The 16,939-nt window shown below is 34.6% G+C and overlaps 1 protein-coding gene across 2 annotated transcripts; it reads left to right on the top strand.

The window, feature by feature from the left end:
• The first annotated feature begins 663 nt into the window (after positions 1 to 663).
• On the top strand, positions 664 to 16,264 carry LOC110647306 (AP-1 complex subunit gamma-2-like). Of its 2 annotated transcripts, XM_058140192.1 has the most exons (19): positions 664 to 936; positions 1,895 to 1,968; positions 2,544 to 2,846; positions 3,019 to 3,160; positions 3,602 to 3,775; positions 4,438 to 4,617; positions 6,029 to 6,183; positions 6,256 to 6,346; positions 7,293 to 7,456; positions 8,067 to 8,121; positions 8,930 to 9,052; positions 9,194 to 9,289; positions 10,044 to 10,171; positions 11,363 to 11,467; positions 11,571 to 11,827; positions 14,171 to 14,419; positions 14,503 to 14,678; positions 15,040 to 15,144; positions 15,859 to 16,264. In XM_058140192.1, the coding sequence occupies exons 2-19, from the start codon at positions 1,964 to 1,966 to the stop codon at positions 15,952 to 15,954; spliced, it is 2,604 nt and encodes an 867-aa protein (XP_057996175.1). In that variant the 5' UTR covers positions 664 to 936; positions 1,895 to 1,963; the 3' UTR covers positions 15,955 to 16,264. The 2 variants fall into 2 exon arrangements, with proteins under 2 accessions (XP_057996175.1, XP_021656764.2); XM_021801072.2 differs by lacking the exon at positions 1,895 to 1,968.
• The last annotated feature ends 675 nt before the right edge of the window (positions 16,265 to 16,939 follow it).

Raw genomic sequence — 16,939 nt, 5'->3', positions numbered from 1 at the left:
TCTCTCTTGCTTGAGGATTAAACCCCTTAGAGTGATCCATACAACACGGCTAATTCATCTACAAACTCAGCTGGTATACCTAATTTAATGTATTTACAAAAAATCATATATCTAATTTAATGCATTTACAAAAAATTTTATTGAAAATAAAATTTTAAAAAGTAGTAATTAATAATTTAAAATTATAACTATCAATTACTAACACTTAACCTTCTAATCACCGAAATAAACACTGATTAAATCGATGAAAAGCTTGATAGGTAGATAATAATTACAAGATTATAATGTGCACTGATCCTTAATCACTTGAGACTTCCATATGATAATCATAAATTTAAATATTTTTATTTTTTTTTTAAAGTAGTCAATGCTGATTGATTTATTTAGATTTTAAAAAAAAAAAAATTAAAAAAATTGAAATTACTAATCTAATTTCTGCTACTACGGAGCTTTTAATAAGCGCAAATTGCATCCAAACACCAGCAGTGAGCTTCCCATCTCTAAAGACAAATCAAATCACGTTTCAGCCCGTGACATATAAACAACTGACACGCTTCACGTCAAATTAAAAGATTGAAGTTGGCAATTTCACATCACCCGCAGGTGAACCAATCACTGTAGCACCAGAAAATTTCAGTGCGCTTTTTTTTTTTGCGAAGACGATACAAGTTAAAGAAAATAAGAGCCCTATGTCTCTCTCTTGCTGTGTCATCAGATCCAAATCTCTCTTCCTTCTCTGCTCTCTCCAAGATCCCTGAATAAACCTATTCGGATCTTCGACTATCGAGTTCGGGTCCATCTGTTTTCTCTGACTGAATTCGGGGGATATTTGATCGTCTCGGCTTCTTTTCTTTCATTTTGATCTGATCGAGCTCGCCGGGGAAGCTTCAAAACGGACCCAATCATGAATCCCTTCTCGTCCGGTACGCGTCTAAGGTGAGTTAACCATCTCACTCTGGCCATTTTATTAGATCCTGTAAGCATTTTTTTTTCATGTTTTTGATAATTTTGGTGCTAACCAACCTGTTTGGGAGCTGGAACTGCATAATTCTGGTTTAAATTGGATTGCCTTAACTGAAACTGAAGTATAATTTTGATTGGGCTTGAATCTGCAATGTTCTTTAAGCGTTTTGTTTCATAATTGGGTTGTGGTAGCTGGAGTTTGTTGCTTTTGGATGGTCAATGCGCGTTTGCTTTGAAAGTATAGAATGTATTAGCTTTCAGCTGATTTTTTTTTTAGTTGCAGTTAGATAGAGGACAGTGAAATGCGGAAAACTCCTTGCCTGGGGCGGTTTGCTGAAAGAATTTAGTTGCAGTTGGAGGGTTAGAGTTCTATTAGCCTCTAGACATTTTAGTTGTGCGGGAGTGCCAATATATTACTGGGATATCTCCAATCTCTACCAATTTTTTAAACTTCATAGGGCCTTCCTAGCTCTCAATGATCCAGTAACCTATTCATTTTGATTGCTGCCCATGCTAGGAAAAGAGGATGATGTATCACATGGAGGGTAATTCTTGCAGGCCACTTTTAGAATATTTTTTAGATGATCCATCTACCGGTAACTTAAAGTTGAATTGTGAATGTAAAGATTCCTAATTGCGATGAGTGTGTAGCAGAAGAGTTTGGTTAAAAAGAGGCACCTGCATCATACATGTACATGTGCAAGTTTAAGGCACAAAAAGCATGAGCCTTCATCTAGAGCATATGCTTTGTTCATGAATGCCATTTCTGGACGTCTGCTTAAAATTAACACTTCAGGAGATTTGTTTCTTCCTAAGCATGCCCCAAAAGTGCGTTTTCAAATCAGCATGTCTCAAAAGTGCGTTTTCAAATCATTTAGTGCCGTAAATATAGCATATTGAAGATTTGCCAACAATTTATGACTTCCAATAGGAAATGATGGAAAGCAGATGTAGTTTAAGCCAGCAGGTGGTTGGTGGAATTCCATAATTTACCAATATTATGAAGTAAGCTTTTCCTATTCCAAGTTTGGCTTGTAATAGTAAATGTGTGCCAAAAGGTTCATAGTGTAAATTAGAACTAGCAGGAAAATTATTTCCCAATGCTAATTCAGGGTTGCTCAAGCAAAGTGCAGAACAGTTGACTTGAGACCTTGAGACTGACAGTGCTTAAAACTAAGCCTATTGCTCATGTCTTCTGATGATAGTGTGTTATACTTGATTAAAACATTTTGCAAAGATATATGCATTATTGGTCTTAGTAGACAGTTTTATTGGTAACTTTTTCCTTTTCCAATCCATTCACGTGTGGGCTATGGGGAATTGCCATGCTTGCAATTCTCTTTGCAGACAAATACAATCTGCATTTTGAACCAGTAGTCTGTGCATCTTATACACAATATGGTTCTTTGGCTTTCCATATTAAGACTGGGGCTGTAATATTTGTACATATTTTCTGTGATCTGGAGGCTTCTGGTTATAATTTTGCCAAATGATTGAAGCAACTTACAGAATTTTACATTTCATCAATGATTATTGATAGACCTAACTATAAACATGGACATGTCTATATTATTGTGCAGGGACATGATTAGGGCAATACGTGCTTGCAAAACTGCTGCTGAGGAACGTGCTGTCATAAGAAAAGAGTCTGCTGCCATTCGTGCAGCGATTAATGAAAATGATCAAGATTATAGACACCGCAACTTGGCAAAGCTCATGTTTATTCACATGCTAGGTTATCCAACACATTTTGGTCAAATGGAGTGCCTGAAATTGATTGCATCTGCTGGATTTCCAGAGAAGAGAATAGGATATCTTGGCCTCATGCTACTTCTTGATGAAAGACAAGAAGTTCTAATGTTGGTCACAAACTCATTAAAACAGTATCCAATTTAGAATATATGTCTTTTTTGTTGTAATTTGTTTCTTTACAAGGCTTTCCTATATCCTTTTCTTGACTTTGTCAATGGTATGATATTTCTTGGAATAGCCAAGTAATGAATGAAAAACAAGGAAAGCCCACTTTCTGCTTTGGCAGCCTTAACTTATTTGCAGAGATCTCAATCACTCGAACCAGTATATTGTAGGGCTTGCTCTCTGTGCTTTGGGAAATATTTGTTCAGCAGAAATGGCTCGTGATCTTGCACCAGAAGTGGAAAGATTGCTCCAATTTCGTGATCCAAATATTCGGAAAAAGGTGAGTTTTTTTTTTTTTAAATAATGAAAAAGAAGCTTTTTTTTTTTTGTTGGGGGGTTGTTGGGGTTTTGTGGTGTTGGGAGGTGGGGTGAGGGAGTTTGTAAGATAAAGCCGTGAATATCGAAGATGTATACTCTGAAAGAATGTGGCTTTCATAAATTGGTTACTGGACTAATTCACTTGTGTCACATGATACATTAGAGGTGGTTTGGTCTTTATTACAATTGTTTTTGGTTTTGTGTTGTTATGAATGTTTAATTAAATACCCAATCCCCAACACACACCTCCCGAGGAAAAAAGCCAAAATGGTGCTTTTCTGATTTTTTTTAGGGGTTTATTTACTTGTGGAGTCTTTATGATGCTTATTTTATAATTTGGTTATCTGGCTTTGCACCTTTGTTTCACATTCTTCTAATGACCAATGCTTTTTGATGAATATAGGCTGCACTGTGCTCCATACGGATTATAAAGAAAGTACCTGATCTGGCAGAAAATTTCATAAACCCTGCTGCTGCCTTACTTAAAGAAAAGCATCATGGAGTCTTAATAACAGGCATTCAACTCTGCACAGATCTATGTAAAGTCAGTCCAGAAGCCCTTGAATATTTCAGAAAGGTAATTGCCATGGCCTTTTTTAATCTGTTTACTAGAATACTAGAAGGTATACAGCATTCTTTTTATCATCCCCATCAAACCCATACCTGGATTGTGTGCTGAAAAGGTTAATGTAAGTTCATCTGCTTGGTCACATATTAAGACATTTTTTCTTATTTAACTGACATTAGCGTGCATTTCTATGAGAACTCATCTTGTAGACATCTTCTAAGGGTTAGGTTCAGGTGATTAGAACAATTCAGGACTATAGATTTTGTGTGCAAATTGTGGATGCATATGGTTTAGTTGAGATCCAACTCTTCGTTACTGAATATTAGTGCTATTCTTAACAAACTGAGAACCGTAGCTTACAAATAGAGCATGACTTAATGGTTAAAGTGCTAAAATTTGAATGTCATTGTGCGCTTTTTTTTTTGAAATGATCTTTTTGGTACTTATTTTAGAGCAAGGCTTTATGATGTTATTGTTTAAAATATAACTAGGGTATCTTTCATGAAAATAGCTGAACTTTTAGGTGGTAATATTTGGTTATCTCAAATGATGATGATGATGTGATGATGATGATGATGATTATTATTATTATTATTATTATTATTATTATTATTATTATTATTATTATTATTATTATTGTTATGACAAGTTTTAAAATCACTAATATGTAGAAATGCACGGAAGGTTTGGTCAGAACTCTAAAAGACATCATAAACAGTCCTTATGCGCCTGAGTATGACATTGCTGGCATTACGGACCCTTTTCTCCATATCAGATTGCTTAAACTTTTGCGCATGCTAGGCCAAGGAGATGCTGATGCTAGTGACACTATGAATGATGTACTTGCACAGGTCAGTGGCCTTAAAATGTCTTTCTATCATATTTTGTACTCTCAGTTTGGAAAGAATTTTGGTTTATTGGAAATATATCGGTTGTTGATGACATTAATATCTTCTTAAGTTTTGATTATATGTATCAATTTTAAGCAGAATTGAGGATATAATTTGAGAAGATTAACATTATCAACTTTTTAAGTTATTCTTTTTGGTGATTCTCAATACTTTGGTTATAAATTGAATTAGACTAATTTCTAAATGCGAGGTCCTTCATAGTGAACTTTTTCTCCTACCTTTTGGATAATTTAAGTGGGTGGGTATGAAAGAGCTAATTGGTTTTTGAGCTTGTGTTAAATCATGAAACGAGACTTTGGGCTGGAATCCTTACTGAGCAGGACAGTGTGGAGCTCTTTTTTATTCCTTATTCTTCTATTTGAATGTTTGACCAGGTGATGTAGAACAAAGAGGAGCAAGGAACTAATCCTTAGGGAAAGAGAACTAATTGTCACTATTTTATTTAATCTCTATAATAATCATAATTCAAAGCTATTGAATAATAGAAAATTAGCACTATTTATATAGATTACAATGCTAATTAAATTAGGAGTAGAAACCCTAATTCAACTAATTAGGAATACTAAATAAGTTAAACTATTAAATATTAGACCTAATAATGATAAAATTCTTAAACAATAAAAGCTTTTTAAATTTCTTAATTCAATAATAATTAAAATTCCTATGTAGAATTCTTTTCCCATACTGCATTACTAGGCTTCCTTGTGATGTCTCACAGTAGTTTGTGTTGTTTGTTTATGATGCAGTTCTCATTTATAGGGATAGGATCTGTAGGAAGGTAGGAGAAAAGTACTCTTACCATATGTACTTCTAGTGTGTGGATGACAGTTTTGTGGTTTGAATTTCTAACTGATGAGGAATATGAAGTGAATTTTGCCTAAGCAAAATTATTTATGTCATCTGAACTTAAGATTATGTAAAAGATTGGTCATCAGTCATGCTTCAGTTATACGACAAGATTCTGTGCTTTGGTTTGAGCAGTCTGATTTATTGGGCTTAAGTCATTTAGGCACTATCAAGTCATGCTTGTGTCAATTAATTTCAGATCCAGAAATCAGTTGATCAACACGTGATTATGTGAAGCCCAACATCTAATTGGGCTAACCTTGTGCAATTATTTCTCATGACTAAATTGCATACTCTTTTGTATAGTTAGTGGATCCTTTTCATATGGTCCTTACCTTCGATTGAATGTGAACTTGTCTAGTTCATTAATCTATATTCTATAATCACCTTATGTATGATTGCAAGTGCTCACAGTTCCTTAAACCATTGTTTTTTTATTACATTTGGCATTTGCTTCATAAATTTACTCTTCATTCTTTATTTTGTGACTTGGCATTTTCCATAGGTGGCAACAAAAGCTGAGTCAAACAAAAACGCTGGGAATGCTATTTTATATGAATGTGTGGAAACTATCATGAGTATTGAAGATAATGGTGGTTTACGAGTGCTTGCTATTAACATCTTGGGAAGATTCTTGTCAAACCGTGACAACAATATCAGGTTTTGTTGAACAAATTTTTCTTTTAAATAATATATAGCTTCCTTTACAATATTTTTTTCCCCCTGTTTTAGATATGTTGCATTGAACATGCTGATGAAGGCCATTACTGTAGATGCTCAAGCAGTGCAAAGGCATCGGGCAACAATCTTGGAATGTGTTAAGGTATTTGTTATGCCAATCATGACCTTCTGTAGTTATTATTTACAACTAAAAATGAAGAATCTTAAAAAAAAAAAAATTATGATATCCATCTAATAATTTGGGTATCACAAAAATGAATTATTTAAATGGTGAAAATCAATTGTTTGGACAAATTTGCCGTTCCAAAAGACTTTATCTCCTCCAACACAGTGCATGTTGGTGTAGTAGGTAATTGCAAAGTTATATTTTTGTCAAATAACTGGAATTAAAATAGAAAACAGTGATTGAGGGGTTATTCTGAAATGAGTTCAGGACTGCTACCATATTCTGTTCAATTTGGTATTCATCATAGATAGGCTGATGCATACAATATTTATAAGAAGGATAAATTTTTCCATGTTTATAACTTCTGGAACAAAAATGGATGCATGTTTCAAATTTGGGTTCATTACTATAGATTTTTAGTAATACAAATATTTTTAATGAGTTTAATTAATATATATTTTTAACTTAAGAGGGATATTTAGGATAGATGAGTCTGGACTCTGGAATTATTGCACTTTAGAATTCACTCATATTTTCTCAAGATTATGTAACACTTTAACTACTGGATTAATAGAATTAACTAATTTTCCATTAATCTTTGGCTCTTTGGATATGGGTCTTGGATTTTGATTTGTAATTTTTTAGAGAAATCATCAGACCTAAGGATTTAAATTTGGCTAACATTGTTTTTTTTCTTTGGATCTTTACCTCCCCTGTTAACTCTTCTTACTATTTGATTATCATTTTTCAATTCCTGCCAGTCTATCTTCTTACATTTTGCCAGTTAATATTTTTAACTTTCAGCTGAGTTGCTAGCTGAACCTGATGCATTCCTTTATTTTTTCATTCTGCTTGCTTTTGCTGCAAAAGTAAGTCTTTGAACAACTCAGCAAGCCTGTTGTTTGGCCTTTTTCCCTTTCAGGATTCAGATGCTTCAATCCGTAAAAGAGCCCTTGAACTTGTTTACCTTCTAGTGAATGAAAGCAATGTAAAGCCTTTGACAAAAGAGCTAATTGAATATTTGGAAGTAAGTGATCAAGAATTTAAGGGAGAGCTTACTGCCAAAGTTTGCTCCATTGTTGAAAAGTAAGTTGTGCAGTTCATAAATTATAATTTATAGTTTTTCCGCCTGGTTATTGGATACATTTATATTGGTTGTCTCACATTTGCTGCATTATTTCAGTGAATACAACATTGGTTCCACCTTTTTTTTCTGGGAAGGAGTCAATACTTATTTTTTTTTATAGCAAAACAATATTTAGAATTAATGACTCATTGAGAGATGGTAGTCAATTCAAAATGGTGCTTCCAATGCCCATTGTTATTTTTGTGTACTTGTTCACATTTTTTCTGGGGACAAGGTAATGGTGGATTTTCAAGCTAACTGTGGAAGATTTTTCTCGTAATGGGAAAATAATCATTGAATTTATTTATTTTTAACATAAATGTATCTACATTCCATCTTTCCAAAAAGTTTTCCTTTATTTATATTTTTATTTTCTTTGTCAATAATGGCAAATATTGATTCTGTTCTATGTTACACCCCATCCTGCTTTCATGAGCCCTCCCATGTCTTTAAAGGTTAGGGATAGAGGGTAATATAATTGAATTCAGTTAGGTTGGTTTACTACCAAAGTCATTTTGAACTATTGCAAAGATGTTTAGTGTATTTACTTTTTGGTTTTTGGTGCTTTAGGTTCTCCCCTGAGAAAATTTGGTATATTGATCAGATGCTCAAGGTTCTTATTGAGGTAAGAATTCGAATGTCATGTTTGAAGTTTGTTTTACGACATTTCAATGTTTTGATTGGTAGAATGATATTAATCGTGGCTTAAAAGGCTTTACTATCGGGGATTGCTGAAATAAGCAAAAATATTATTTCTATGCAAATACTAGGTATTCAGTCAAGATACCAGAATGGGGCATTGGTTCTTTTTCTTGAATCAATTGGAACAGGATTATATCGTGTTTTATTTAGGTTAAGTCATGATCTCTCAATATTGTTCCCCACGTTTCTTTGTTCTATAATTATCCCTGTGGGCAATTTCATCTGCGACTATAGCTCTCTTAATTTTGCATTTCTAGACTTGTAGATGTTACATTCTCTACAGTGGTGAATTGTGCCTCTTGTTCTAACTTCTTCAGTCCTTTACACAAAAAGCTATCTTCTTTGTATTTTGATGTTATATATTTATTACAAGTTCATAATGCGTTGTGCTTGACCCACCTAATTGATCTAGTTTTAAGTTCAATACCTGCTTCAGATATATGCATTGTGCAATGTGTTGCTGTTGTTGCATTATACATCTCAAATAACCTTGGAGCCTGTAAATGGAGACATTTTGTGAACTTGAGAAGTTGAGAGTTAAAGAAGTTGCGTAAAAGCATATATTTTAGAAGTAAAACAATCATAAAGAAAGATAAGCCCCAAAAGAATAGATTGACTATATAATAGACCAATCTCTCAAACCATATGGCATCAGTTAATCTTTAATGTGAGCAGTTTTAATGATATATTTTTTTTGTATAAAATTCTGATCTGAATGCTATGCTTAGTAGGCTGGAAATTTTGTAAAAGATGAAGTGTGGCATGCCCTTATTGTTGCTATAAGCAATGCTTCTGATCTCCATGGATATACAGTCAGGGCTTTATACAGATCATTTCAAACTTCAGCTGAACAGGTATTTAACTTTTCCTTTTGACATATGGATGTGTATTAGAAGCTATCAGCTTGAGCATTCAAGTTTGCATTCTTAAAAAGGAAAGATGTACTTGATATTCGTATCACTCTTTTTGAAGGTTTTTTCAAATATTTTCATCAGGAAACCCTTGTTCGAGTTGCAGTATGGTGCGTTGGAGAATATGGTGACATGTTGGTGAACAATGTTGGGGTGCTTGACATAGAGGATCCTACAACTGTGAGTATTATTGTTTCCATGCATTAGTTTGTATCTATTTTGTGTTCACTGGAGTATTGGCAGTATTATAACAAGTCAGCATATGTGGTGTTAAGTACAGGATCTTCTGATCAAAAATATCAAAGAAATTCTATTGTGAATCTTCTTTATTCCCTTTTCCATAATCTCTACCTGACATGCAATTTTAGAACGAGGGATTTAGGATAAGGAAATCTCACTTTAATGTTCGTACATTGGAACTTTTAAAGTGCACTTGTGTTAATCTATGGGTATGCTTCCATTTGTTCATTTGTATAATTTCTTGTTGAAAGTGATACCAGCCTGCTGCTAGCATACTGAAATGTTGAAAAACAAGTTTCAGCACTGAAACTAGTGACTTCCGAATTGTCCTGTTCTTTTCTCTCTATTATTTGAAATTACATAACTTTAGTACGGGAATATATGATAATATTGATTATTTATCTTTTGTGCACTGAATTGAGTCCCCATAGCATTCTTTGCATGGTGTATGATTACTTATCAAGCGGTTTATCTAACTTGGTTTATTTAATGCTTGTGAGTCAGTCCAATAGCTGCAGCATTTAATGTTGTTAACAAAGGTTGAAGGGTTGGACATGTTAATTTGCGTATAGCCTCTTCGAACCAAAAATAAAAAATAAAAAATAAGGAATGTTTTGTAAGGATCTTTGGGTATTATCATGGTTCTCTCTTTTTCCTTGTTTAATGGTCTCCTAAATTTAATATTTCTAAGCAGGTAACAGAGTCTGATGCTGTCGATGTTGTTGAGATTGCTATACAGCGTCATGCCTTGGATCTCACTACGAAAGCAATGGCTTTGATTGCTTTATTGAAGCTCTCTTCCCGGTTCCCATCTTGCTCAGGGTATGTTGTTTGTTGTTTCTTTTGCAATTTTTCTATTTTTCTTACCATTTTATAGATTCTCTTTCTAGTGGCCTTTCTATTTTATTAAGCTCCATGAAATATGTAGAAACCTATACAAGAGACTATACATATCTGTTGATGTCTAGCCGTGTAGGTAGTGCAAAGCAGATGAAACTTATTATCATGATTTTATATATAAGTGGCATGCTCTAATTATTTGTTAAACATAATGGATGATTGCTTATGTATGGATGTTTCTTAAAAATAGTGCTAGTCACAAGTGTAGACTTAGATGAAGTAAATAAAATAGTGCTAGTCACAAGTTTAGACTTAGATGAAGTAAATAAATTTGTCGTGACTTTGTTATTACATTATTCCTATCAAGAAACCACTCAACCTAAAAGTTTAAGTTTGTAGATGAGGACTCCAAGAATAGTTTTATATTTCTCTATTACACCTCCACACGCAAAAGCTCACTAGGCTTAAAGCGTGAACAAGCACAAACCCACTTTGCCTTATACTGCAATTTTCAACTAATAAACGGGGTGGTCATGATTCGAACTTTGGATCTTTTAGTCTGAGAGGCTATGATACCTTGGAGAGAAAAATGGATTGAGCCTAACTTCACCACAAAAACTAGCTCAAGTCTTATATAGACTTATTGATTAAAAAAAATATAAAAAAAATGAACTGGGTCTAACTCCACTCTAAAAGCTAATTCAAGGGGAGGGGGTTTGCCTAAATCCTATATATAACACAAACACCTTATCCTAAACCAATGTGAGAAAATATACTCCCTCGCGCCCAGGCATAAACATCTGAAGCGTGAAATTTGCAGGCAAATATATCTGCCGGTGACCCAATATTAAAGAAAGGTAGGCTCTGATATCATATGTACAGAAAATGGTCCGGATCTAACTCTACCCCAAAAGTTAGCTTAAGGGGAGGAGGTTTGCCCAAATCCTATATATAATACAAACATCTTATCCCAAACCAATGTGGGACAACAATTCCATTTGGACATGCTCCAACATTTTTAGTTTGAATCTCTAATTATAGTAAATAATATAATTGTGCAATTCATTGTCATTTGTTCTTATAACATGAATTTGAATTACACTATTAAAATGGTATTTGTGGGATGATCCGTAATCTAATTGTATGGGTTTTTTTTCTTGGATAATTTTCTAGGAGGATCAAGGATATAATTGTTCAATATAAAGGAAGCTTTGTTCTTGAATTGCAGCAAAGATCCCTAGAGTTCAATTCTATTATTGAGAAGCATCAGAATATCAGGTATGCGGTCAAATTTTTACTATATTAGCTCATCATCCTTCAAAAGTTTCCCATGATTATAGCAATGTCGTAGATTCATAAGCTAATGGATAAGTTCGTTCAGGTCTGCTCTGGTTGAAAGGATGCCAGTTTTGGATGAGGCCACTTTCTCTGGAAGGAGGGCTGGTTCTTTGCTGACAACTGTTTCAACTTCCAGTAGGGCATCTCATAATCTTCCAAATGGAGTTGCTAAGCCCTCTGCAGCTCCTCTTGTAGATTTACTTGATCTTTCAGATGATGCTCCTGCACCAAGCTCTTCTGATGGCAACTTTCTTCACGATCTTCTTGGTGTTGATTTAGCACCAGCTTCAGCACAGTCAGGTTAGTTTGGGATCTTTTCTGGTGTAAATCATGCAAATCTTCAACACTGCACTTTCTTTTGTTTTCTAAGAACCTGCATTTTCTTTGTCAAGGCTCTATACCTGCTCACAAGCCCAAGGCCAAGTCACATGAGTATGAATGGTATTTGTTTTGTTTGGTCAATATTTCTGTTGTACAACTCCAGTAGCCATAGTACACACATTACATGGGATTCAGTCAAATTCCTATTTGGTTTTATGTGAAATGATCCAAGACCATAAGCTAATTGACTGAGCCCTGCCTAGACTTTAAAATGTACTGGATATTCCTATAAATCAATAACACTTCAATTCAACTCAACTCAACTCAACCCAACTAAGCCTTTATCCAAAAAATTTGGTGTCGATTATATGGATTCTCTTTCTCCACCCTAAACGATTTTGGGTTAAATCCTCAGAAATGTGTAATGCTTATAGGTTATGTTGTACTACTATCCTCCAAGTCAGTTTAGGTCTACCTCATCTTTTCTTTCTATCATCTAACCTAATGTGCTCTACTTATCTAACTGGAGCCTCCGTATGTCTACGCTTCACATGACCAAATCACCTCAATCTCCCTTCTCTCAACTTATCCTCAATTGACACTACTCCTACTTTTTCTCTAATACTCTCATTATGGACTTTATGTAGTCTAGTATGGCCACTCATCCATCTTAACATTCTCATCTCCGTAATTCTTATCTTAGACATGTACGACTCTTTCAATGTTCAACACTCACTACCATATGACATGGCCAGTCGTATGGCTGTACGGTAAAATTTTCCTTTCAACTTATTGGGAATCTTGCGATCACACAAAACTCTCGTGGCACGTCTCTACTTTAACCATCCGACTTTAATCCTATGACTAACATCCTCCTTGCATCCCCCATCTACTTGAAGGGTTGAGCCAAGATATTTAAAATGATTACTTTGGGCCAGTACCACTTCATCCAAACTAACTCATTCTCTATCACTAGTTCGGCTTTCACTGAACTTGCAATGCATGTATTCTGTTTTCGTTTTAATTAACTTAAAGTCCTTTGACTCTAGAGTACTTCTCCAAAGTCTAGTTTTCTATTGATTTCTTCTCGCTTCTCATCTATCAGAACTATATCATCCGTAAACATCATATTTCGTCAATTCATTTAAAACTAATGTAAAAAGGTAAGGGCTTACAGCTGAACCTTGGTGTAATCCAACTGAGATAGGAAAATCTCTTATGTCCCCTCCCACTGTGCGCATAATAGTAGTTGCTCCTTCATGCATATCTTTCAACACTTATATATACCTAATAGATACCTTCTTTTGTTTCACAATCTCCATAAAACATCTCTTGAAACACTATTATAAGCCTTCTCTGAGTCAATAAAAATCATGTGTAGATCTTTTTTTTCCATCTCTATATTTTTCCATCAAGCTTCTAATGAGAAAGATCGCTTCCATAGTTGAACGACCAGGCATGAAGCCAAATTGATTGGGAGAGATAGAAGTGTCATGACGTAGTCGATGTTCCACAACTCTCTCCCATAACTTTATAATATGGCTCATGAGTTTAATTTCCCTATAGTTTGAGCAACTCTGTATGTCTCTCCTATTTTTAAAAATAGGTACTAAAATACTCCTCCTTCATTCATCAGGCATTTTCTTTGAGTTTAGAATCTTATTAAACAATTTAGTTAATACTTCAACAGTATCCTAAAATAAAAAGTTGTAGATAGTTTTAGATTCTAAAACAAAACTTATATGCTGGTTTAGGTTCTGTAATTTTAACTGAATGTAGGTCTAGTAGCGTGGAGCTTGACTTAAATCCATTTAGACCCAAATGTTATGTAGGCTTGCAATGCGATATGTTCTGTGAGCTCTTTTGTGTTGAACGGCATTTAAAGTTGTAATTATTTCATTTCTTCAAATGCTTTTTGAGGATGTGAAAGCATTAAAACAGAACCTGTTGGCTTAAAAGGGTAACCCAGTGCTCAAAGCATTCTACACTTGTGGGCTCTAGGGAGGGTTGATGTATGCAGCCTTGTCGAGAGGCTTTTTCCATTCTGGCGGCTTAAATTCTGTCGATTTTGTCTCAACCTTGGATTTTTATTTACTGTTCCCACCAAGTAATTCTCATACCATGCCTCACTGAGCTTTTAATAAAGAATCACATTTTTTCTATTTTAGGTTGGAAAACTGTTAATTGGTTTGGATGTTCTTTTCGTTGAATGCGGAGCTTGCTTAGAAGTTGAACTGTTTTTCGATTAAGAATTTATATTTTTATTTCATTGTTGATGAGTCATGCTAATAATATTGGTTATAATCTTTCTGCATTTTTTAGGCACAAACCAGGCTTCCAAAGCTGGCACAGATGTTCTACTAGATCTTTTGTCCATTGGATCAACTACTCCTGTACAAAGCAATTCATCTACACCTGACATGTTATCATCTGGTCTAGATAACCAAAAACAAATTGCCACGTTAGATGCACTCTCATCACCTTTACCATCAGCACCAGCCAATTCTTCTGTTGGAGCTTCTTCCATGATGGATTTGTTGGATGGCTTTGCCTCTAGCCCATCAAAGCGTGGTATATATTTATCCACCTTGAAATTCTGTGTGGCTACATTTTTAATATCCTAATAATAGTGACAACCTTTTTTCCATGAACAGAGGATAATGGTTCAGTTCATCCATCTATAGTTGCATTTGAGAGCAGCAACTTGAGGGTGACATTTAACTTCTCAAAGCCACCTGGGAACCCGCAAATGACATTAATCCAGGCCACTTTCATAAATTTGTCATCTGATGCATTTACAGATTTTGTTTTCCAGGCAGCAGTTCCAAAGGTGCGTCGAAATGGTGGCCCACTAAGCATTCAATTTTTCTTGCCATGCTTTCTCATAATGTCTTTCTTTACTTATGAATGAACTTTTCCACCCTTTGCAGCATGAAATCTGGTTCTCTTCCCTACTTTTGCATGTAATATGAAGACTTCAATAACTTTTAAATATAAAGCTTCTCGTATGCATGAAAGTGCTGTGTTTTCAGTTGGTGGTTTGACAATCCATTATATTGATTATGTATGTCACACCCTTTACAAGACAACCAAAAGAAGTATAACAGGAGTCTTGATCCAATTATAGTGTGGAAAAGTTTCACTTCTCTTTCAACATGCCATTCTGATATTTTTCTGTTATCAATTTACAGTTTCTTCAGCTGCACTTAGATCCAGCTAGCAGCAATACGCTACCTGCAAGTGGTAATGGTTCGGTTATGCAAAGCTTGAGAGTAACTAACAGCCAACATGGAAAGGTATATGTTTTCCACTTATGAATTCCTGGAGTCTGGAGCATTTCATAAGTTGTGGTGTATCATATAATGTCATCTAATATAATCTAATTTTTTAGTAACTATTAGTAATTTCCTTGTTTCTCTGTATAGGAAAATTATGTTTCTACCAACATGATTAATAATTATGTATGGTTTGAAATTTAGAGTTGACTCGTCTGGTGTCATGCTTTTCTTAAAATAAAATAATGCTTCCTGGTTCACCTAGGTGTATCAAATTTATAACAACCACAGGCTCCCTTTGGCTATAGTATTCTTAGCGAGGGTTGACTGAGTATCAGCAAAACTGAAAGGCAGAAGTCCGGGACGTCTACTTTCTTGCTTTAATTTTTTTTTTTTAAAATTGAGATATAAATATGAGCAGACTTAATGTCTATCAGAGTTGAATAACAAAAAAGAATTAATGTAGCCGACTAACTAGTTTGAGATCAAGGCTTAGTTGTTTTTGCTCATTGCTGAGATATAGATATAAAAAATTTTCTGCAGTAGCAATCTCTAATGTGCTGCTTACATATTGTGCCCTAGTATTTGTGTTCTGGCAACCTCAACATGATTTATTAATTTATAGCTTCATCAGTTCATTTTGCTTTCCAAAATCATCTGCTATATATTTTTCTCTCTCCGGTTTCATGGTAATGGATAATATTAGATGGTGAAATAATTCATATTTGTTTCCAGAAATCACTTGTGATGCGCATAAGGATAGCTTACAAGCTGAACAACAAAGATATGTTGGAAGAAGGACAAATCAACAATTTTCCTCGGGATTTGTGAAGTTAATTGGTCCAGTTAGTGGTAATGGTGCCTTATTGCCATGCATGAGCTCCAATTTTTTTTTGTCCTCTGAGAAGCACCTTACTCTTTGTAGTAATAGTAAAATATATTGTTTGTATTCTTCTACTCGAGGGCAGTATTTTAGCAGTTGATATTTTTTTTTTTTTTTGGGATCGTGCACTTTTCACAAGATTTTCCCCTTAAGTGTTTTGTGTACATTATTACAAAATTTCTGTTGAATTTTGCCTTTTTGAGGCTCATAGAGAAAGGTCATCGTCCCATAATGGAATCAGCCTCAGGTCTTTGTTTATGCTCATATTTGTTAATTTCAATTTGACACTGTACATGTATTTTGGATTATTAATGGGTCCATGGGATGTCTTCAGTTCAATATGTTAATTAAAACATTGAACACTATAATGGTCCAACTTAAATGATATATAATATAACATGAAAATTAAATCAACCTGCATTAAGAATTGCTCTTGGCTGGCACTAATGGAGAACGGGGACATTTCCTTCATTCTTTATCGACAACAGATCTCCTCTCAACTGCCCATTTATCTATACTTTTTCTCTGGAATCAGAAGATCAATTTGCTCACTTCTCTCTAACATGATCTATAATCCTGCATTATTACATCAGCCCGAAGAGGACAGTGACACTTGGGATATCTTGACTTATGTGCCTTGTCCTTGTGGAAATGTTATTATAATAAATGATCTCAACTTACCAACTGCTGATGTTGCATTCATCACTATGATCTTTTTGGCTTACCTTACCTGCTGTCATCTTACTGTAGTAGCTAGCTAGCAGAGTCTTTGTGGCAGTTGCACATTGTTGTAGTGGTGTTTTCTGAGTGGGGTACCCTAATAGTCTCCCATCATATCAAACATCAAACTGAAACTAGATTTTGTCTTCTATTACCTTAGTAAAAGTTCTCATCTTATTTGTATGCCAGATATTACCAATTTCTTGCATCTTT

This window comes from Hevea brasiliensis, chromosome 2 (genome assembly GCF_030052815.1).
Source record: "Hevea brasiliensis isolate MT/VB/25A 57/8 chromosome 2, ASM3005281v1, whole genome shotgun sequence".
NCBI lineage: Eukaryota > Viridiplantae > Streptophyta > Magnoliopsida > Malpighiales > Euphorbiaceae > Hevea > Hevea brasiliensis.
Note: the sequence above shows the minus strand (reverse complement) of the source record. Positions and strands in the feature narration are given on the sequence as shown.

What these genes read in the sequence shown, in the direction of transcription:
- LOC110647306 (XM_021801072.2), top strand. Translation starts at nt 905, where the DNA reads ATGAATCCCTTCTCGTCCGGTACGCGTCTAAG. An exon ending in CTCTAGCCCATCAAAGCGTG is followed by an intron (nt 14,420 to 14,502) that starts GTATATATTTAT and finishes TTCCATGAACAG; the next exon opens with AGGATAATGGTTCAGTTCAT. An exon ending in TCCAGGCAGCAGTTCCAAAG is followed by an intron (nt 14,679 to 15,039) that starts GTGCGTCGAAAT and finishes ATCAATTTACAG; the next exon opens with TTTCTTCAGCTGCACTTAGA.